General features: G+C 32.3%; 1 protein-coding gene across 2 annotated transcripts; it reads left to right on the top strand.

The window, feature by feature from the left end:
• The first annotated feature begins 399 nt into the window (after window positions 1–399).
• Window positions 400–21,909, top strand: LOC139501556 (uncharacterized). 2 transcript variants are annotated; one of them, XM_071290673.1, is made up of 6 exons: window positions 400–457; window positions 7,295–7,792; window positions 9,384–9,536; window positions 12,435–12,555; window positions 13,251–13,424; window positions 21,668–21,909. In XM_071290673.1, exons 2-6 carry the CDS (start codon window positions 7,314–7,316, stop codon window positions 21,875–21,877), a joined length of 1,137 nt encoding a protein of 378 aa, XP_071146774.1. In that variant the 5' UTR covers window positions 400–457; window positions 7,295–7,313; the 3' UTR covers window positions 21,878–21,909. The 2 variants fall into 2 exon arrangements, with proteins under 2 accessions (XP_071146774.1, XP_071146773.1); XM_071290672.1 differs by having other exon boundaries at window positions 422–492.
• The last annotated feature ends 246 nt before the right edge of the window (window positions 21,910–22,155 follow it).

Raw genomic sequence — 22,155 nt, 5'->3', positions numbered from 1 at the left:
TAAAATTTCGTCATCTAAAGTTTGTTATAGCTTTTCTATTTGGATTTATCAGTTGCATTCTACTACAAACCTTTTTTTCACTCCAAGATTTGTTTTCAGACGGTAAACACTTTGTTCTTTTTGTATTATTTTTGAGTTTTTAAATTTGAGTTGAAGCATCAAACTAAATTTCGATAGTTTAGAGAACACTCACTTAAGAAACGGCCAAGTAATCACATAATAGAATTCAATAAAAAAAAAAATTGAGCAACCTCATTAAAAGAGACACAGCTTTTAACTGACGATCATTCGTTTCCCTCTGGAATTTTATCTTAAAAATACCTAGGCATTGTGTAAATGATCGTAAATACTACCAGAGAAATATTATACTCTGACACTACACATTTATATTCATGTCTCTAGCTAGCTGATTGATATCTGACACAGTTGCATTAGTCTCTTTCCCCTGTCTAAAAAGGTATCTTGTTTTTCTTTGAAAAGGATTATTACAAAGTAAGTGATTATTAGATCCTCGTCGATTAATCGACAGACAACATGACAATCACCTCTTTCGTCGTTCCGTACTTGCGTGTGTGTGTCTGTTCCTCCATAAAAAATAATTTCCCACATTGGAAGACCCACTATCAACGTATATATACTAAATGGAAGCAGGACAAGTCGCCCCACACCTAGTCGCCCCACTTTTTCACCAACTCGCCCCACTTTAAAAAAAAACGCCCCAACCTGGATCACCAACTCGCCCCACTTTTTAAAAAATCGCCCCACATGTGAAATTGGTTACATGATGTTTAATATTACTCCTGCCAACTCGCCCCACTTAATGGAAAACGGTAATATTTAGATATAAAATTAAAATATAAAAACTCGCCCCACTTAAAACACTAACGAGCAATCAGAGAAAGGCAAATGTTTCTTTCAAGTAAATATCAAAGAGAATGCCTATTCATTCATTCAAAAGCAAATGTGGTATAATTGTCTATGAGATAATTGTTTTTGAGACATAAAGCCGATTAGATCAGTTTATACTATTACTTGATTGTGATTTGTAAATTTGAATATTTATCACAGACTTAATTTTCATAATTTTTTCTTCAGTTCTCCTACAACAGACGAGGTGATGTATTCTATTTCTGCCGTAACATCATGGCCTTACCATTGTTACCTGCTAGTCACATTGAGCCAACATTTAGAGAGCTAACCAGCCGTGTTACTGACCTAGCACTTATAAGAAGTTTACCAGTTATGTCCGCAAGACTCATACTTGTACTATTCATAAGTGGGGCTAGTTGACATTCACGTTACCGAAATATTAATACTCACTTCTTACTGCTATATTAAAAAAAAGGAATAATATAAGAAGTTTCTATAAGGTTTTCAATGGGATAGCAAATAAGTGGGGCGAGTTGGCAGGAGTAATATTTACGGAGTTTAACTTATATACAACGGGATAACATCTTTTTCCATAAGTGGGGCGAGTTGGCAGGAGTAATATTTACGGAATTTAACTTATATACAACGGGATATCATCTTTTTCCATAAGTGGGGCGAGTTGGCATTACTAAATTCATCCTGGTTAATAATATGATATAAATCTAGATATTATCGTTTTCTTTCAAGTGGGGCGAGTTGGCATGCAGGAGTAATATTCACGGAATAACATCTTTTTCCATAAGTGGGGCGAGTTGGCATTAATACATTCATCCTGGTTAATAATATATTAATCTAGATATTATCGTTTTCTATAAGTGGGGCGAGTTGGCAGGAGTAATGTTTACGGAATTTAAGTTATATACAACGGGATAACATCTTTTTCCATGAGTGGGGCGAGTTGGCTTTACTACATTCATCCTGGTTAATATGTTAATCTAGATTTTATCGTTTTCCATTCAGTGGGGCGAGTTTTCAGGAGTAATATTAACGGGATTTAACACATTTCACAAGTGGGGCGATTTTTTAAAAAGTGGGGCGAGTTGGTGATCCAGGTTGGGGCGTTTTTTTTTAAAGTGGGGCGAGTTGGTGAAAAAGTGGGGCGACTAGGAGTGGGGCGACTTGCCAGTGGGGCGACTTGTCATGGATTCTATCTATTTAAATATACGTTGATAGTGGGTCTTCCAATGGATAGAAACAAGTGCCTGTGTAATTTCCGCTTTCTAATCAGGGGCAGATCCAGCCATTTTAAAAAGGGGTCGGATCTCCTGTAGTTGGTGATCGCAATACTGGTATAAAAATTTTGTACCAGTATTGTATTCAAGTATTGTACCAATATTGTGCTTTTTTTAAATAAACAATATATAGGTAATTAATCTTTAATTAAAGGTGTCACATATGTGCATAATTAACATATGCCATGACAATTTTATTAGGAATGATTGTGTTTAACTGATGATGCCATAGATGGTACACTGTGATTGTCATCAAATAAAGTTTTATCTTCTGATGTTTTTTTCTTAACCATTCTGTCTCAGCATTTTAACAAACTCTGTACTTTCTTCTATGTTTTCTTTCAGCTCTCTCAGCTTACTAGATTACAAGCTATTTCAGATAGCATTTGTACAGCTCTCTTAGTCTTACTGTCAGAATTTGCTAAATGTCAGCAATTTGCTAAATGACAGCATGATTAGTTGGAATTGCTTAATTTGTGAAAATCCCAATTACAGCACATGCCCTTTTGACTTACATGGTGCAAGTTCATCTAATCCATTTGAAAGTTTATACCATTATTCAAATGATGACTGTGGCATGAAAACGCCAACAAACTCTTTTAAACCATCTCACCAGTCTACACCAATACGTAAAAATAAAACAAAAACAAATTGTAATACACCTCTACGAATACTTAACATCAATTTTCAGTCTATCAAACGTAAACAACATCTTGTTCAAAATATCATAGATAGCACTAAACCGGATATTGTTATTGGGACAGAAACTTGGCTTGACCCAACAATCAACATGATCAAAGATATTGAAATATTTCCTGAAGAGTACACACTATACAGAAAAGACAGAAAAAAACAGCAGGGTGGTGGTGTACTCATTGCAATTAAATCAGACTTTATAAGCGATGAAGTTGAAGACCTTACACCTGATGCTAAATCTGAAATGGTTTGGGCAAAAATTGAAATTAAGGGTAGCAGATCACTTTACGTATCATCCTTTTACAACCCAAAAACATCTGATGAACAAAGCATAAAGTGGTTTGATACATCAGTTAAGAGAGCTACTCAAATTTAAAATGCAGCAATACTAATAGGTGGAGATTTTAATCTCCCAGGGTGGGATTGGAAAAAACAAAATTCTAAAACCAAAATCTACCCACCAAAACATACACTATGATTTTGGAAACACACTGGATGATACCGGCTTGGTACAACTAATCGAATACCCAACAAGGAAAGACAATATATTAGACCTTATGATCACAAATTTACCAAACCAGGTTCCACGAATTGAAATCATGCCGGGAATCTCAGATCATGACATTGTCTTTATGGAATTCAAAATAACACCATCCAAATTAAAGCAAACACCAAGGAATGTGCCAATTTACAACAAGGCAAACTGGGAAACTATAAAAAAAGAAGTAATTAACCTACAACATACTATACAGGAAAAGGTTAATACACATACTGTTGATGAACTTTGGCAACAATTCAAAACAAAACTCAATGAACTAGTCAGTGAACATATTCCACAAAAAAAGCTCACTTCAAAAAGCAAAACCACATGGGTTACATTCGAAACAAGAAAATTAATGAAAAAAAGAGACAGACTCTATAAAAAGATGAAAAAATCAGGAAATGACAATATGAGAAACAAATATAAGCAAGTTAAACATCAGGTACAAAAACAACTAAGACAATCATATTGGCAATACATTGAAAATATTATTACACCAAAACGTAATGAAAGCAAATTTTCAAACATGAACAAATTTTGGTCATATATAAAAAGCAAAAAAACTGATTACAGTGGAATAACATCACTTAAGCAAAATGGGAAACTTGTAACAGACACAAAACAGAAATCGGATGCACTCAACAGGCAGTTTCAATCAGTTTTCTCAGAACCAAACAAAATCACTGCTACTGAATTTAAAAACAATAAGTACATGCAACAAAAACAGCTTATCCTATCATGCCAGTCATAAACATAACCATCAACGGTATCACCAAACTACTTTTAAATATAAACCCATCAAAAGCAAGTGGACCAGACGAACTTAAGCCACGCCTCCTTAAGGAGTTAGCACATGAAATTTCACCTATACTGTGCATCATATATCAGAAATCACTAGACACTGGCGAAGTCCCCACTGACTGGCGTACTGCACATGTTTCTCCCATCTTTAAGAAAGGGTCCAAATATAATCCAGAGAATTATAGGCCTATTTCTTTAACATGCATATGTTGCAAACTTATAGAACATGTCGTAGTTAGCGCAATCATGACACACGCATACAACCATAACATCCTGTATCCCCTTCAACACGGCTTTCGAAAAAATAGATCCTGTGAAACTCAGCTTTTGGAATTTATAGATGATGTCACTAAAAATATTGAAACTTCAAAACAAACAGATGTACTCATAATGGACTTTTCTAAAGCTTTTGATAAAGTTAGCCATAATTTATTATCACACAAACTAAATTACTATGGGATACAGGGGAAAACAAATGCATGGATACAGGGCTTTTTATCATGTCGTACCCAAGCAGTTATTCTAGAGGGTGAGACTTCAGGCTATGTCCCTGTGAAGTCAGGAGTGCCTCAAGGATCTGTTCTGGGCCCAAGTCTGTTTCTATTTTATATTAATGATATTCCAGTTGGGCTAAATTCCACCATACGCCTTTTCGCAGACGACACTATTGCTTATCTGGTTATAAAATCTAACAGCGACTGCGAAACCCTACAAAAAGATCTTAACACACTAGGCATCTGGGAACATACTTGGAAAATGGCTTTTCATCCTGACAAGTGTAATGTTATGTCCATCAGTCGAAATAAAAATCCAATTACTTACAATTACACTCTACACGGCCATGTTCTTGAACATGTGGACAAAGCAAAATACCTAGGCGTGACAATACAATCAGACCTAAAATGGCATAGTCACATAAACACCATCTGTAACAAGGCTAACAGTACACTAGCTTTTCTAAGAAGGAACCTTAACATCAGTTCCACCTCAGTAAAGGAACAGGCATATAAATCCTTAGTCAGACCATCACTAGAATATGCCTGTTCAGTATGGGATCCTTACTTTACTGAGGACATAAACAAACTAGAAAAGGTACAACGAAGGGCTGCTTGGTTTGTCACTAACCGACATAGAAACACATCAAGTGTTAGTGACATGATTGACCACCTAAAATGGAGAAACCTAGCATACAGAAGAACTGATGCACGCCTTGTCATGTTCTATAAAATTTCATACCACCTCATTGCCATCACAAAAACAGACAGACTAATACAACCGCTCAGACAGTCCTGGAACATGCACGTACTCTCATATCAGATTCCATCCTGCAGAACGCAAATACGCCAACAATCATTCTTCCCACGCACAATAAAAAATTGGAACAGTCTTCCTCTGAGTATTGTCATGAGTGACTCTATAGAGTCATTCAAAACAGCAATATCAACCCACACCTACAGTCAGTAAATTCATCATGTGTAAATAGTTTTATCTTAATATATAAATAAATAAAATAAAAAAAATATGCACTATCACTTTGTAAAAATGTTATAATTAATTTTTGTTTTTAATCATAAAATTAAAATTTTTCACTGTATATACGTCTCCACAATTTGTGGACCACAAAGCAATGCACAGTGCAAGTGACATAAACTTCAACGTGTTGAAGGCGGTCACTAAAAAGTAGAAGTAGAAGTAGAATGCTGGTCTAGTATTAGTATTTGTACCAGTAGATATACATGTATCTGCTACTAATTGGTTCTGAATCAACTGCTTCAACCCTTAACATTCATGTAGAGAAACTAGTTAATTTGATTATAGGTTCCCCTATGAAGCAACTTTTTATAATTAATGAATAATATAGATATCTTTTTTGTGAAAGATTAATAAGAAAATAAAGACAAACAAATGCATATGATCTTAGTACACAAAAAATGTATACATGTATTAAAATATCTGTCAAAATATGTGATGGCATACAAGTAAATGCTGAATTTACAGTGTTAGAGTCTAATAATTTACTTGAATTTATTAAATTATTACTCAGATAATAATAAACTTTTATTTTATCTATATTGAATTAAATAAAATATAGAAATATGATAATTGTTTAAATAATAATGATGACTTTTGAGTTAATTTCAATAATCCTTTGTTTATTTATGCAAGTATAGTAATGACTTTTAACTGGTTGTTAATTGATTTCACAATTATCCTCTATAATCTTTTTGAGTTCATTTAATCTCCCTTTGATCTCCAATATAGTCTAGTCAACAATACAACTACAATACTGGTATATCAGTAATGTACCAGTATTGCTGTTTTTTTTGATAAAAAGTTACAATACTGGAACAAATTTTTTATACCAGTATTGTGGACAATACTGGTATACCAGTATTGCAATCACCAACTACAGGAGATCCACATCTTCTGACATCAGACTCACCTCCTCTTGAACTGAATTTTAATTTGCGTATTGTTATGCGTTTACTTTTCTACATTGGGTAGAGGTATAGGGGAGGGTTGAGATATCATGAACATGTTGAACCCTGTCACATTTTTGCGCCTGTCCCAAGTTAGGAGCCTCTAGGCTCTGTTAGTCTTATATTATTTTTAATTTTAGTTTCTTGTGTACAACTTGGAGTTTAGTATGGCGTTCATTACCACTGAACTAGAATATATATTTGTTAAGGGGACAGCTGAAGGACGCCTCCGGGTGAGGGAATTTCTCGCTGCATTGAAGACCTGTTGGTGACCTTCTGTTGTTGTCTCTTCTATGGTCGGGTTGTTGTCTCTTTGACACATTCCCTATTTCCATTCTCAATTTTATATTTCAGCAAAATTCACATACAGTTTGCAGTTAAAGTTTTTAATACATTTATTATATTCTTAGACATTTTGTAGTAGTGATACACTTGGTTCCACAGAACCTTTACAATTTTTGTTTATGATCATTGCTTTAGAAAGGGGACATATGGTTGAAACATCCCCCCTTTTATCCTTAGTTGGAAACCTCTATTTGGAAAATGACCGGATCAGCCCCTGTATTTATTAAAACTAAAATGGATTTAATAGTTAAATTTTGATTTAATTTCAGATAGATATACTAGCATCAAATGGAGAGAAGACAAAGGTCTAGATCTACTGAAAGGAGAACAGTTAAAAGACAAAGAGGATCTTCATCAGCTTCAGACTCTAGCCCGTCAAGAAAAAACTATTTCAAAGTTCAATCATGGATGAACAAATCTACCTCACAAAACTCTGGAACCTTTTCACTGTGGAAAGGATTAGACTTTACAAGATTGGGAATTAATTATGATACCAAAAATCTTTCTCTAGAAGAATTATTTTCTTTAGTGGAAAACAGATGTAATGATAAAATTAAAGACATGCCTGAAGTTACGCAATTGTTGATAAGATTAACAAAAGATTATTTCAAATTGTCCTTCAAAAACATTGGCATATTTGAGGCTAACAATAGAACAGAGGAGGATATTAAATTAGTAGAGGATAGCAATTGTCAGCTTAACTTGGATATCAACGAAGAAATTAAGAAATTGTCTGAACTCATCATTGATAGACCTGACAATACAGGGTAATTTAATCAGAAAAATTAGAAAAAAATATGATCCTTAGTGTATTCAAAACCTGCTTTATAGTCTTCATGCCTATCTGAATAAAACATTTTTTTTTACTTCAGGACAATAAAAGATTTTGAGTAGGCAGCTGCAAACACACCTATTCTTTTATTGCCTTATTCCATTTTGTTAGAACTTTTTATTTAGGTTTTCTTGGAAATTAGTTCAGCTGGTACCATTCTAATGTTTATAAGTTACCGTACCTTAAAAAAAAATTATATATTATATTAATTATTAAAGTAGCATAGGCTTTCATGTGCAAGTAACAGTCTGTAACCAGGCAAAATAAAATAGACATTAGACACTAAGAATTTATTTTGAATACCCATAAGTCTTTAATTGTGTCAGTTTTGTCATTTTGTTAGAGTTGTAAGGATTTTATTCCTTAAAAGTAGGATTTTTAGGTCCATTTTCTTTCATCTATATGTGCTTATATTATTTTTGTCAATTTCTGAAAGTAAAGAAAGGAATTAGCTCAAGTGAAGGTTATTTATAAAAATTCCTTTTGTCTCTCCTATCAATTATCATGATTATAGTACATCAAATAAAAATGACATCAAATAAAAGATCAACTGAGAAGTCAAAGTTTTGTCTTGGGATAGCAGTTTAATCTTTTTTGTTACAAAATTGTAGAGGATACATTATGATTGAAGTATATGGTCTCTGATGATAGGATAGTGGAATTTATTTTTGGTTGAAAAAAGTTAATTAAACATGATGAATATATTAAAAGCATAATTTCAAATTTAAGGTAGACATTTGAAAATGTCATATTATAGATATAAGAAGATGTGGCTTATTATAAAGTGCCAATGAGACAACTCTCAATCCAAGTCCCAATTTGTAAAAATAAACCATTACAGGAAAAAAAAAACAGCCTTAAACACAGAGCTTTGGCTCACACCAGACAGCATGCTATAAAGGGTCCAAAAAATGATGTGTAAAACCTTTCAAACAGGAAAACCACCATTCCTATCTTTATCTATATAAAAAACAAGAATCTAGAAACACCTTTGAACCACATGAAAAAAAGGACAACCACTGAACATCAGGTTCCTGATTTAGGACAGCTGCAAACAAATGCAGCAGGTTTAAACGTTTATCTGGCGCCAACCTTCACCTTAACTATCATATTGTCTTTTTTAAAGACTTATCCCTAAATATTCCAATCTTACAAATCAAAAGGTCAAAGTTTATATTAAAACAAAAATTTCATGAGAAGGACATAACAATATGCATGCCTATCTTGCTTGATTGTGCTCCCCTTCCTGTCCCTGATTATAGTAAAAACATTGAGATCAATCCGATCAGGTGAGTTTTACAAGCTTTTTAGAGTCTAGAACCTCCAGCTTTAGTATAAGTTTTCAAAATGATATATATATATATATGTATAAAGAAATCATGAAATCTTAAATGAAAGATGAATCTTATTATAAAGTACAACCAAAAGTCAATTACCCGGTACTAAACTAGTAATGGACTTCAGGTACAACTTATAATTATCGTATATAAAAAAAAATATCTAGACTTTATTTATTTATTTTTCAGGACATTTTACAAATGGTTCTTAAATTTGAAACGTTTCCATTCTCGTGACCTGAAAAGATTTTTATATACTCTCTGTCATAACTATGAAGTGAAGGAGAGGGATTATCAGTTACTTTTTATGAAGTTTTCTGAAATTTTCTTGATGGAACCAATGTAAGTGTTTTTAATGCAAATAATTAAAAATACAAAACAAGTTAAATAAAAAGAGTTATAAATGCCCAAGAGTTACGAGACAACAACATACATGTAGCTGACAAGAAAGTGTGTGTTTGCTCCTTTTTAAACCTAAATATACCTTTACATCTGTTTCCTTTGTTCTTTGCTGGATACTTCTGATTGGCAATCATATCACATTTCCATATTTTTTATGAAAGTAGCTTTATATTAATACAATGATAACTTTATAATATACAATGTACTACAAACCAGAGTTTACTAATTTTCAATAAATGCTTTTAAACATTCTAAAGTGAAATTTGAAGATTTCCAAATGCTATAGAATTTGCTGTTTCTATTAGCACTCAGTATATAGAAAAATCAGGGTATGAGTACTGTCAATTCAGAAATTATTGCAATGTTTATTTTATTTGCTAATAAAATGATATGCTGAGCACAGCCTGATAGGACCACATAGGTTGAATCCTGAACAGTTGCGACAAATTTGGACACAATATTCAAGCTTGATTCTGTCTGATTGTGGATTGTGATAAAAATTTTGACATAGCATAGGTTTCCGACACAAAATTAATGTCAAGATCTTACAAATCTATTGCACAATATTGTGCAATTAAAGATTCTTCTTGAAAATTTAAAAAAAATGAAATTGGAAAAATTTTGAAAAAAAAAAATTTGAACCCCTTAAAAAAACTGGAACCCCTAAACTTTTTGAACCCCCCTTGGATCAATGACCCCAACACTCAAACCCAGTCTTTCCTTTGTAGTATGGAACCTTGTAGTATGATTTCAGAGAGATCCATATCCTTTAACACGAGTTATTGTCTGGAAACTAGAAAAATGCTTGTTTTGGGCCCTTTTTGTCGAGCCTTCGACTTACGTCGAAAAAAAGCGAGACTAAGCGATCCTACATTCCGTCGTCGTCATCGTTGGCGGCGGCGTCCACAAATATTCACTCTGTGGTTAAAGTTTTTGAAATTTTAATAACTTTCTTAAACTATACTGAATTTCTACCAAACTTGGAGAGAAGCTTGTTTATGATCATAAGAAAGTATCCAGAAGTAAATTTTGTAAAAATAAAATTCCATTTTTGCCGTATTTTACTTATAAATGGACTTAGTTTTTCTGCGAGGAAACATTACATTCACTCTGTGGTTAAAGTTTTTAAAATTTTAATAACTTTCATAAACTATCCTTGATTTGTACCAAACTTGGACAGAAGCTTGTTTATGATCATAAGATAGTATCAAGAAGAAAATTTTGTAAAAATAAATTTCCACTTTTCCGTATTTTACTTATAATGGACTTAGTTTTTCTGTGAGGAAACATTACATTCACTCTGTGGTTAAAGTTTTAAAAATTTTAATAACTTTCATAAACTATCCTTGATTTGTACCAAACTTGGACAGAAGCTTGTTTATGATCATAAGATAGTATCAAGAAGAACATTTTGTAAAAATAAATTTCCACTTTTCCGTATTTTACTTATAAATGGACTTAGTTTTTTTGCCAGAAACAAAACATTCACTCTGTGGTTAAGTTTTTAAAGTTTTTATAATGTTCTTAAACTATCCTGGATTTCTACCAAACTTAGACAAAAGCTTGTTTCTGATCATAAGATATTATTCAGAAGTAAATTTTGTAAAAAAAAAAATTACTTTTTCCGTATTTTACTTATAAATGGACTTAGTTTTTCTTCCAGTTAACATTACATACAGTCTGCAGTTAAAGTTTATAAAACATTTATTAGATTCATAAACTATCCTTGATTTTTTACCAAACTTGGAAGCTTCTTTCAATCAAAAGACAGTATCGAAAGGGAAATTTTTATTGATGTTTTTCCTCATTTTTTTTGAGTCTGCGATTAACAGCAAATGTAGGCGAGACACTGGGTTCCGTGGAACCCTTACAAATTTTTTAGCCCTTCATTCCCGCATGAATTGGGCAATTACCCCCAAACTCAATCCCAGCCTTCCTTTTGTGATATGGAACCTTGTGGTACAATGTAAGAAAGATCCATACACTAACACGCAAGTTATTGTCCAGATACTATAAAAATGCTAGTTTTTGGCCCTTAATACTTAAAATGTTGGCACCATAACCCCATAATGAGTCCAAACCTTTACTTGTGGTATACTTATACACAAGTTAATATCCTGAAAGTAGAAAAATGCTTGTTTTTAGCCCCTAATACCAAACGGTTGGGACCATCATCCCTGAAATCAATCCCAACCTTCCTTTTGTGGTATTGAACCTTCTCATTAAATTTCATAAAGATCTATTCACTTAAACTAAAGTTATTGTCTGGACACCAAATGTGTCTTCGGACGACGCAGACGATGATGACGACGCAGAAGACTAAGACAACGACACATACGACATCATACCATTATACAATCCCAAAATATTTTTTGCGGTCGTATAAAAATGCAATAGGGTTATACTCACAATAATTTAAACTTGCATATTGAAATTTTTTATATGATCTATTAGATAGAATTTTTTTCATTTATATTGCAAAAATTAAATATGCATTTTAGGGAGCTACCATTTGATTTTTATGGGGGGGCTAGGATGAAAAATTTTGTCCTGCATTTTTTTTCAGTTGTAATCTCTGTCCTGCCTTTTTATTTATCACTCTATTCGGTCCTGCTTATTTTTTTTAGTTTATCCTGACTTTTTTTACATAAATTGTCATCCTGACTTTTTTTTTTTGGCAAGTGTCTCATTTTTACTCAAAACTCCTGTCCTGCCTATTTTTTTCAAATTTCATCCTAGCCCCCCCTAAAAATCAAATGGTAGCTCCCTTAGTCTAAAATGACAAAATCACAATAATTTACAGTATGTAGTAGTTATTCTGTTATGACTTTTCTTTAGACCAGGTGATTGCTGTGAAAATAGTACTGAAATAAATGGTGAGATGTTTGTATATGGTGCAGATATCAAGTATGAAAGACCCCAGTCAATGAAATCTTTTCTCAATGTTTATGTTAATGGGGTAAGCAAACACCTTAAAAAGATGATTTAGAAAATACACATAAACATGTGGCAGGGTTAAATGAAATTGACCTCTTAACCCTTTCTCCATTTTATCTAGATAAATGGGATAATAAATGGCACAGTGAAAAGGTACAATAAATTCACTTAACTGAATGATATAGGTATTACTGACAATAAAAACACAATAACAAGTTAACACCAATGATATCACTAGTTAATGCAGTATCAAACCACTGTTTCTTTACATTTTGTCTTGTTCAAAAAAGTTTAAGATTCATTCATATATCATTTCCTAGAAATCTTCAAAAAGACAGTGCTTTTATCATTATCTTCATTGGAAAATGTTATGTAAGGTTTTCTAATATAACAAAGTTTGCCTGGCCCTCTCTGCAATTATTCCTTGTAATCATCTTTCTACTGAGAAATAAACCATGTTATAGCTTCTTCTTATTGCTTCCTTTAGATATATACAGAATATCATGATCGCACACAATCATTCTGAAAATGTATAGGAACTAAAACATTGAAAACCAAATGAATGTTATCAAAATCTCATATTTCGATACTATGTAAAATTACATAGCAAACAAAGGCATGCATGAAACAACATGATTTCAAGAATTAATTAAATTAATCAATCTAGTTGTTTTTGCATTTCTGAATTGTTTTGATTTTAGTTAAATTTCATTTCAGATAAATAAGCACAATGAAAAGTTATATGAAAATATTGATGCGGGAAAAGAAAGCAGAGTTATAGACTCATTATCTGAAGATCTTTTGGATAAGGTTGCAAAAGAGCTCTTATTAGATAGACGTAATTCTTGTTTTTGTCCTGGAGTTATTGGAATTCTTTGCTGTGGAACAAAGGTAATTTATTTGATTGGTGAAATAGAACAAGATGTGCCTGTTTCTGTTGAGCTAACGACTTTTGTTGCAGAAAACTCGACATAAGGATAGTGATCTGGTGGCAGTAAGGGCTGCAGCAGTGTTACCTAACTTCTTAAAAGCTTTATGTTTTAGAAGGTGGAAGACACAGATACTTCATACTTTGCATATACATTTTAGTTGCCTTATGTTTTATACAAAGTTTCTGTCTGTCACATGTCCATTGTCCTTGACTTCATTTTCATGATTCAGTGACTACTTGAAAAAAAAGTTAAGATTTTTTGTAATATTCACTGCTCTCTTATTATGAGCAATAGGATAACTATATTTGGTATGTGCGTATCTTGCAAGGTCCTCATCCCTGTCAAGACAGTTTTCACTTGACATCAACCTCATTTCATGGATCAGTGAACCAGGTTAAGTTTTGGTGGTCAAGTCCATATCTCAGATACTATAAGCAATAGGTCTAGTATATTCGGTGTATGGAAGGATTGTAAGACATCATGTCCAACTGACAGGTGCCATTTGACCTTGACCTCATTTTTATCGTTCTTTGGTTTATATAAGTTTTTGAGTTTTGGTCTTTTTTCTAATACTATATGCAATAGGTCAACTATATTTGAAATATTTTATGATGTACATGTCAGTCTTGCCTGTTTTAATTGACCTTGACTCAGACTTCTTTTTCACGGTTCATTGCTCTGTAAAGTTTTTGTGTTTTGGTCTGTTTTTGTTAAACTATAAGCAATAGATCAACTACATTTTTTGTACGAAATGATTGAAAGGTGTTCATGTCAAACTGGCAGGTGTTATCTGACCTTGACCTCATTTTCATGGTTCAGTGGTCAAAGTTAAGTTTTTTTAGTTTTGGTCTTTTTTTCTAATACTATATGCAATAGGTCAACTATATTTGGTACATGGAAATATTTTATGATGTACATGTCAGTCTTGCTGGTTTTATTTGACCTAGACCTCATTTTCACAGTTCATTGCTCAGTGTTAAGTTTTAAGCTCACTGGGGCCTGAAGGGCCTTATGTGAACTTATACCATCACTCTGCGTCCATCGTTGTCATAAACTATTTAAAAAATCTTCTCCTCTGAAACAACTAGGCCAAATACCTTCAAACTTTAATCGAATGTTCCTTAGGGTATCTAGTTTATGAATTGTATCGAAGTTTTGATCCATCAACAAACTTGGCTGCCATGACTAACCAGATGCTCTGCAGGGCGTAGCTTTATACGACCGCAGAGGTTGAACCCTGAACGGTTGGGGCAAGTATGGACACAACATTCAAGCTGGATTCAGCTCTAAATTTGGATTGTGATTAAATAGTTGACACAGAATGAATGTGTTCTAATGAACTTAAAATTCTTGTTTTCTCTTAGAGCAATTCACTATGCTGTTGAATATTAATCCTCTCAAAAAAATGTTTGAAGAAATTTTCTTTTTTATTTATGAAATTTCAAATGAGAAAAATTGAACCCAATTTTTTTGATCACATCCCCCTTTCCCTTATTCCAAAACTAATCTCAATTAAAATTTCTAATGGAGTTTGCAACAATAACTACTCATTTAAATACATCATAAAATATTAAGATGTAAAAAAACTGCTTGTTATCACTGAATGGTAAAGATTATTTTAATTTATCAGTTGGTAGTAAAAAGTGAATATACATTGTATATTGTATATAACAAAGATTTAAGTTGATTCTGGACAAAGAAAGATAACTCCAATTAAAAAAAAATCTTGCTATTGCACAATATTTTGCAATTAGATATTTCTTGCTTACTATTCTGGACAAAGAAAGATAACTCAAATAAAAAAAAAATTTGCTATTTCACAATATTGTGCAATTAGATATTTCTTGCCATTGCGCAATACTGTGCAATTGAAAAGACTTGCTATTGCACAATACTTAATATAATAATTTTAGATCCTGATTTGGACCAACTTGAAAACTGGGCCCATAATAAAAAATCTAAGTACATTTTTGGATTCAGCATATCAAAAAACCCCAAGATTTCAATTTTTGTTAAAATCAGACTAAGTTTAATTTTGGACCCTTTGGACTTTAGTGTAGACCAATTTGAAAACAGGACCAAAAATGAAGAATCTACATACACAGTTAGATTTGGTATATCAAAGAACCCCATTTATTCAATTTTTGATGAAATCAAACAAAGTTTAATTTTGGACCCCGATTTGGACCAACTTGAAAACTGGGCCAATAATCAAGAATCTAAGTACATTTTTAGATTCAGCATATCAAAGAACCTAACTGATTCATTTTTTGTCAAAATCAAACTAAGTTTAATTTTGGACCCTTTGGACCTTAATGTAGACCAATTTGAAAACGGGACCAAAAGTTAAGAATCTACATACACAGTCATGACAGTTAGATTCGGCATATGAAAGAACCCCAATTATTCAATTTTGATGAAATCAAACAAAGTTTAATTTTGGACCCTTTGGGCCCCTTATTCTGTTGGGACCAAAACTCCCAAAATCAATACCAACCTTCCTTTTATGGTCATAAACCTTGTGTTTAAATTTCATAGATTTCTATTCACTTATACTAACGTTATGGTGCGAAAACCAAGAAAAATGCTTATTTGGGTCCCTTTTATGCCCCTAATTATTAAAGCAATTGCTTTTATGCCGTCGCGTATGGCCATCTTTGTGACCCAGATCAGAGACTCCGCCCAGATCAAGCCATAGTATTTTGTTAAACAGGCTCCTGGTCAGTCATTCTTTAACACCTATGTATGTTTTCTAATGCAATACATAGCTTGAAACTTTAAAAAAAGTTAGTGGATTTAAGAAGTTTCAGAATATGTTCTTGTAGATGTATTTTTGTATTTAAAGGGTCATCCGTTTGACTATCAAATAACATAGAAGTCCGAGTGAAAAAAAGTACATTTTTATAAATGCGATTCCGTTTTCCGCCGTTCGTACGATGTTTCAACAAAATATGGATTCATTTCAGTTGTTGATTTAGTATTGAAAATTTAACTGAATTATCGGTTTTTTATGTTTAATTTGTGTTTCTTGAAGAGGTCAGGTGCTCTTGTTCATTCATAACATTATCGTTCATTCATACATTTATCGTAAAATCAAAATCACTACACAGGTTAATGCGTAGTGTCAAATTATTACCTGTAATCTAAAAATAGACAAACTTTATTTGCGCAAATAATTTAGCGGAACGAAACCCTTGTTGAAAACACATAACAATAAGTTCGTTTTCCTTTTCTGTCAAAACTCCGTAATATTTATCGATCACCTTACTAATGAAATGGACCCGTCCAACGTAGTAGATGCCAAGTCGGTCCAGATGAAGAGATATTTACAATTTGGAATTTTCTAGTTTATTAATACATAGATTGAAAAAAAAGTACGTCTTTTTAAATATCATGATCAAAACTGGGTTTGCATAACAAATGTCAGATGAAACCATTATCCTCGTCTTTTCAGTGAACAAGTCTACTACGTTTGTTGACACTCGACGGTCCACCGTGTTAGCAATTTTATTTCACATGTTTTCGAAATATTGAAGATCATGTTTCGCAATGTTTCCTGAAAATTGATAAATATCAAAGCAACGTAGAGCTGTTTGTTCTTGTTCGTATAATAAAATTGAGAATGGAAATGGGGAATTTGTCAAAGAGACAACAACCCGACCATAGAAAAACATACAACAGCAGAATTAAGGTCACCAACAGGTCTTCAATGCAGCGAAAAATTCCCGCACCCGGAGGCGTCCTTCAGCTGGCCCCTATACAATATATATACTAGTTCAGTGATAACGATTTAATGTCATGTTTGTCTGTGAGGTAAACGGAAAAAAAGTCACAGGAAAAAAAGTCACAGGATAAAAAGTCACAATATCCCTAGGAAAAAAAGTCACAGGAAAAAAAGTCACAAGAAAAAAAGTCACAGGAAAAAAAGTCACAATTTGTTTAAGTAAACTTATTTGTCAGAAATATGTTGGAATGCATGTGAAAAAGTCACTATGTACATGTATGCAATAAATAATCAAACTCATTGGAGTTTTTGAATGCATTGAAAAAAAGTCATAATATATTTGTATCGGAGTTATGTTAGTGGTTAATTTTTTAAAACTATACAGGAATTCTATATATACTAATAAAAGTGTATTGGAATAAATAATGTTCTTTTTTTTCAAAATTGACTTTTTAACAAACAAGGAAAACTGATTGTGTCCTTTTATCTAATATTGAGCATAAGTTGTATTTCATTGATATGGCTTCCTACGAAGACAGGAAATGAAAGGTCTACAAAGGGGGAGGTGCCACAAGAAACCATACATCAATATCAACAGTCCCTAGATATGTATGTATAAAAATGCTAAGCTATTATTAATGGCAATGAGTTGTTTTAAAATGTATTAAAACTGAAGGAAATTGTTGCTGTTAAACTCACATCTCTAAGAGATATAAAATAAAAATAATTACAACAAATCCTTGAAAACATGTATCAATCTAGTACACCAGCATGTAAATGTTCCATTTAAATTATTTGCAATTTATATCTAAATTTCCAAAGCTAGTCGTATAAAATGAATTAAAAAATGTCTATTTCCAAACAAATATATTCATATATATGTGCGGCCTTATGACTATTTCCATAAAAAAATACAAATTGGGAATGTTTCTCCTGGTAATACATGTATGTGCAAGACCCTATGACTATTTCTTGCAAAAAATATATAAATATTGTGACTTTTTTTCCTGTGACTTTTTTTCCTGTGACCTTTTTTCCTGTGACTTTTTTTCCGTGACTTTTTTTCCGTGACTTTTTTTCCTGTGACTTTTTTTCCTACATTCGTCTGTGATGACCCCCCTTTTCGGGATTGCATGAGAATTGTAGTTATCTCGTACCCACATGCACTTGTTTCTATCCATAGGAAGGTCGACTATCCATATAAAACTATTTATATGGATAATCGACCTTCCTATGGATAGAAACAAGTGCCTGTACTCGTACCGCATCAGAAGGACACATATCAACTGAGCAATAATGTTTGGAACTTAGTTTTAAAAATGATGACAAAGTAACATTATGAAAATATTTTTATTAAGCTGAAATATACATTTATTCTTTACATGTTTATGTCTTGTAAGATATTTATTTCTTTCCCGTTTTTTAACATTTGCGTCTGGAAAGTTGAAATGTTTTAACTTAATCATTTGTGTTAATGGTTAAATATAAATTAATAATGAAAATTGTTAAAATTAAATCAATAAAGGAAATTATTGCCAAGGAAGTTACAAACACTACCAGGGGATAATCCATGATGATTTCTTTTTGAGTTATATGTTTCAGCACATGTATATTTGACCCCAACTTTAGCCTGGTAAACGTGTTGTCTCCTTGTGAAATATAAATCATATTAAAAATGACTTTCTGCTAAAGTCTTTTATTTATATAAAGTTAAAACCTTCTTACTTTTAACTAGACAACACTCATGTCAGGTTTAATTCTTGTATATATGTGGATGAAAAATAAAAGTCCCCAAACATTAACATGGCAGCAATTGCTTTTACAGCCTTTAAGGCTTTGATTCCTAAACTGTTGGGACCTAAACTCCCAAAATCAATACCAACCTTCCTTTTGTAGTCATTAACATTGTGTTTAAATTTTATTGATTTCTATTTACTTAAACTAAAGTTATTGTGCGAAAACCAAGAATAATGCTTATTTGGGCCCTTTTTTGGCCCCTAATTCCTAAACTGTTGAAACCAAAACTCCCAAAATCAATCCCAACTGTTCTTTTGTGGTCATAAACCTTGTGTCAAAATTTCATAGATTTCTATTAACTTAAACTAAAGTTATAGTGCGAAAACCAAGAAAATGCTTATTTGGGCCCTTTTTGGCCCCTAATTCCTAAAATGTTAAACCATAAAAGGAAGGTTGGTATTGATTTTGGGAGTTTTGGTCCCAACAGATTAGGAATAAAGGGCCCAAAGGGTCCAGATTTAAACTTTGTTTGATTTTATCAAAAATTGAATAATTGGGGTTCTTTGATATGCCGAAACTAACTGTGTATGTAGATTCTTAATTTTTGGTCCCGTTTTCAAATTGGTCTACATTAAGGTCCAAAGGGTCCAAAATTAAACTTAGTTTGATTTTAACAAAAATTGAATCCTTGGGGTTCTTTGATATGCTGAATCTAAAAATGTACTTAGATTTTTTATTATTGGCCCAGTTTTCAAGTTGGTCCAAATCGGGGTCCAAAATTAAACTTTGTTTGATTTCATCAAAAATTGAATAATTGGGGTTCTTTGATATGCATAATCTAACTGTGTATGTAGATTCTTAATTTTTGGTCCCGTTTTAGAATTGGTTTACATTAACGTCCAAAGGGTCCAAAATTAAACTAAGTTTGATTTTAACAAAAATTGAATTCTTGGGCCTCTTTGATATGCTGAATCTAAACATGTACTTAGATTTTTGATTATGGGCCCAGTTTTCAAGTTGGTCCAAATCAGGATCCAAAATTATTATATTAAGTATTGTGCAATAGCAAGAAATTTTCAATTGCACAGTATTCAGCAATAGCAAGAAATCTTCAATTGCACAGTATTGTGCAATACCAAGAAATCTTCAATTGCACAGTATTGTGCAATAGCAAATATTTTTAATTGCACAGTATTGCACAATAGCAAGAAATATCTAATTGCACAATATTGTGCAATAGCAAGAAATTCCAATTGGATTTCAATTGGAGTTATCTTTCTTTGTCCAGAATAGTAGTTGAATCAACTTAAATCATTGTTTTATACAATATACAATGTATATTCACTTTTACTACCAACTGATAGATTAAAACAATCTTTACCATTCAGTGATAACAAGCACTTTTTTTACATTTTAATATTTTATGATGTATTTAAATGAGTAGTTATTGTTGCAAACTTCATTAGAAATTTGAATTGAGATCAGTTTTGAAATAAGGGAAAGGGGGATGTGAAAAAAAAATTGGAGGGTCAATTTTTTTCATTTCAGATTTCATAAATAAAAAGAAAATTTCTTCAAACATTTTTTTGAGAGGATTAATATTCAACAGCATAGTGAATTGCTCTAAGAGAAAACAAGAATTTTAAGTTCATTAGAACACATTCATTCTGTGTCAACTATTTAATCACAATCCAAATTTAGAGCTGAATCCAGCTTGAATGTTGTGTCCATACTTGCCCCAACCGTTCAGGGTTCAACCTCTGCGGTCGTATAAAGCTGCGCCCTGCGGAGCATCTGGTTGTTATTGGTGTATCAAAAACATTGATGTACGAATATAATTTCATAAATTTGAAACGTTTAAAATGATTACATACCAATATAAAGAACCGTTCATCATTTTTGAAAAAGACTATGATTGAAATTTGTATTATTTATCTTCCCTTCATGATAGATTGATTGGGAAATGAACCAGAGTTATCTAAAGGTAATCACAGAGAGGGACTAGCAAGCAATTTTTAATTGTAGCTGATTTAATGTTAAAACAACTTTCCACTATAAACAAATGTTACTATATCCAAATATAAGGACCTTGTTAGCTAAATCTACAAATTTTATTAGTTATTATGAATTTGTATTACAATAGATTAATATGCTACATTACATACCTATTGTAAGGTATGAACAAAATGTCAGATGACCCTTAATAGGAGTAATTTCCCTTGAACATGTTAAATGACATCTTCGCTAGCCAAGGGTTACGTAACCCTTGGCTAGCGAAGATGAATTTAGTGAAACAGAAACCACAAATATAATATATAATATAATATATCGTTTACACGAGGAATATATCCCAGAACTTTGATAAGTTGATCAAATACTTTAAACGTGTCACTGAATATTGTTCTTCTATTTTTTGGGGGTAGAGACTCGTGACACAATCTGCAGGTTGCCATGTTTGTTTACATTTTATCATTTACACGTGTTCGCTGTAAGACACTTTTTGATTGGATGCTGCCAGTTACGACTGCGACCAATCCAAATGATATTCTTGTGGTTAACAAAATCTGGCTCAATCCACCAAGGGTGAAGAGAGCGGGAGTGGATTGTAACCCTTGGCTAGCGAAAATGGTTAAATGATGATATTTACAGTTTACTACATTAAATTCAGAAATTAATGCGATTTTTGAAGATTAAAATACAAATGTGAGATAAAAAATATTGACTTTCATTTTTATTTTCAGATAATATTTTTATACTGTGAAGTTACTCCAAATCACTATAAAGCCGCTATGGAGAAATCAGAAGATTTAGGGGATTGGTATCACAGCATTATCCATTTCACAAAAGCATATGATTATATGAGTGCAGAAGACAGAAATGAAATTATTCCTTACCTCTTTTGGCTTGGATATGTTCAATCATCAAAATATAAAATTTTTGATATATCTTAAAATTATTGTATTAAAACTAACAAAAATAAGAATTGTACCTTTGTTTTAATCGTTTTGACATTGATACAAGAAAATTATGAAACTATGTTTCTTTATTGACTCCTCTGTATATAATAACAAATTCTCCTATACCGAATCTAATGCATTCGGGGTCATTTTTTTCAAAACGTACACCAAAACTTTGTGATTGGTTTAAAATGTTCTACTCTTCGGTCAGGTTGTTGTCACTTAGAAATATTCTCCAATTCCATATGCTACAGATTTTTGTCTCACCTAAG

The sequence above is a fragment of the Mytilus edulis genome, chromosome 13 (assembly GCF_963676685.1).
Source record: "Mytilus edulis chromosome 13, xbMytEdul2.2, whole genome shotgun sequence".
NCBI lineage: Eukaryota > Metazoa > Mollusca > Bivalvia > Mytilida > Mytilidae > Mytilus > Mytilus edulis.
Note: the sequence above shows the minus strand (reverse complement) of the source record. Positions and strands in the feature narration are given on the sequence as shown.

Bases quoted from the DNA above. Each gene is read 5' to 3' on its own strand.
- LOC139501556 (XM_071290673.1), top strand. From the start codon at position 7,314: ATGGAGAGAAGACAAAGGTCTAGATCTACTGAAAGGAGAACAGTTAAA. The intron at 7,793-9,383 runs GTAATTTAATCA...TTTATTTTTCAG, and splicing joins GATAGACCTGACAATACAGG to GACATTTTACAAATGGTTCT. The intron at 12,556-13,250 runs GTAAGCAAACAC...ATTTCATTTCAG, and splicing joins TCAATGTTTATGTTAATGGG to ATAAATAAGCACAATGAAAA.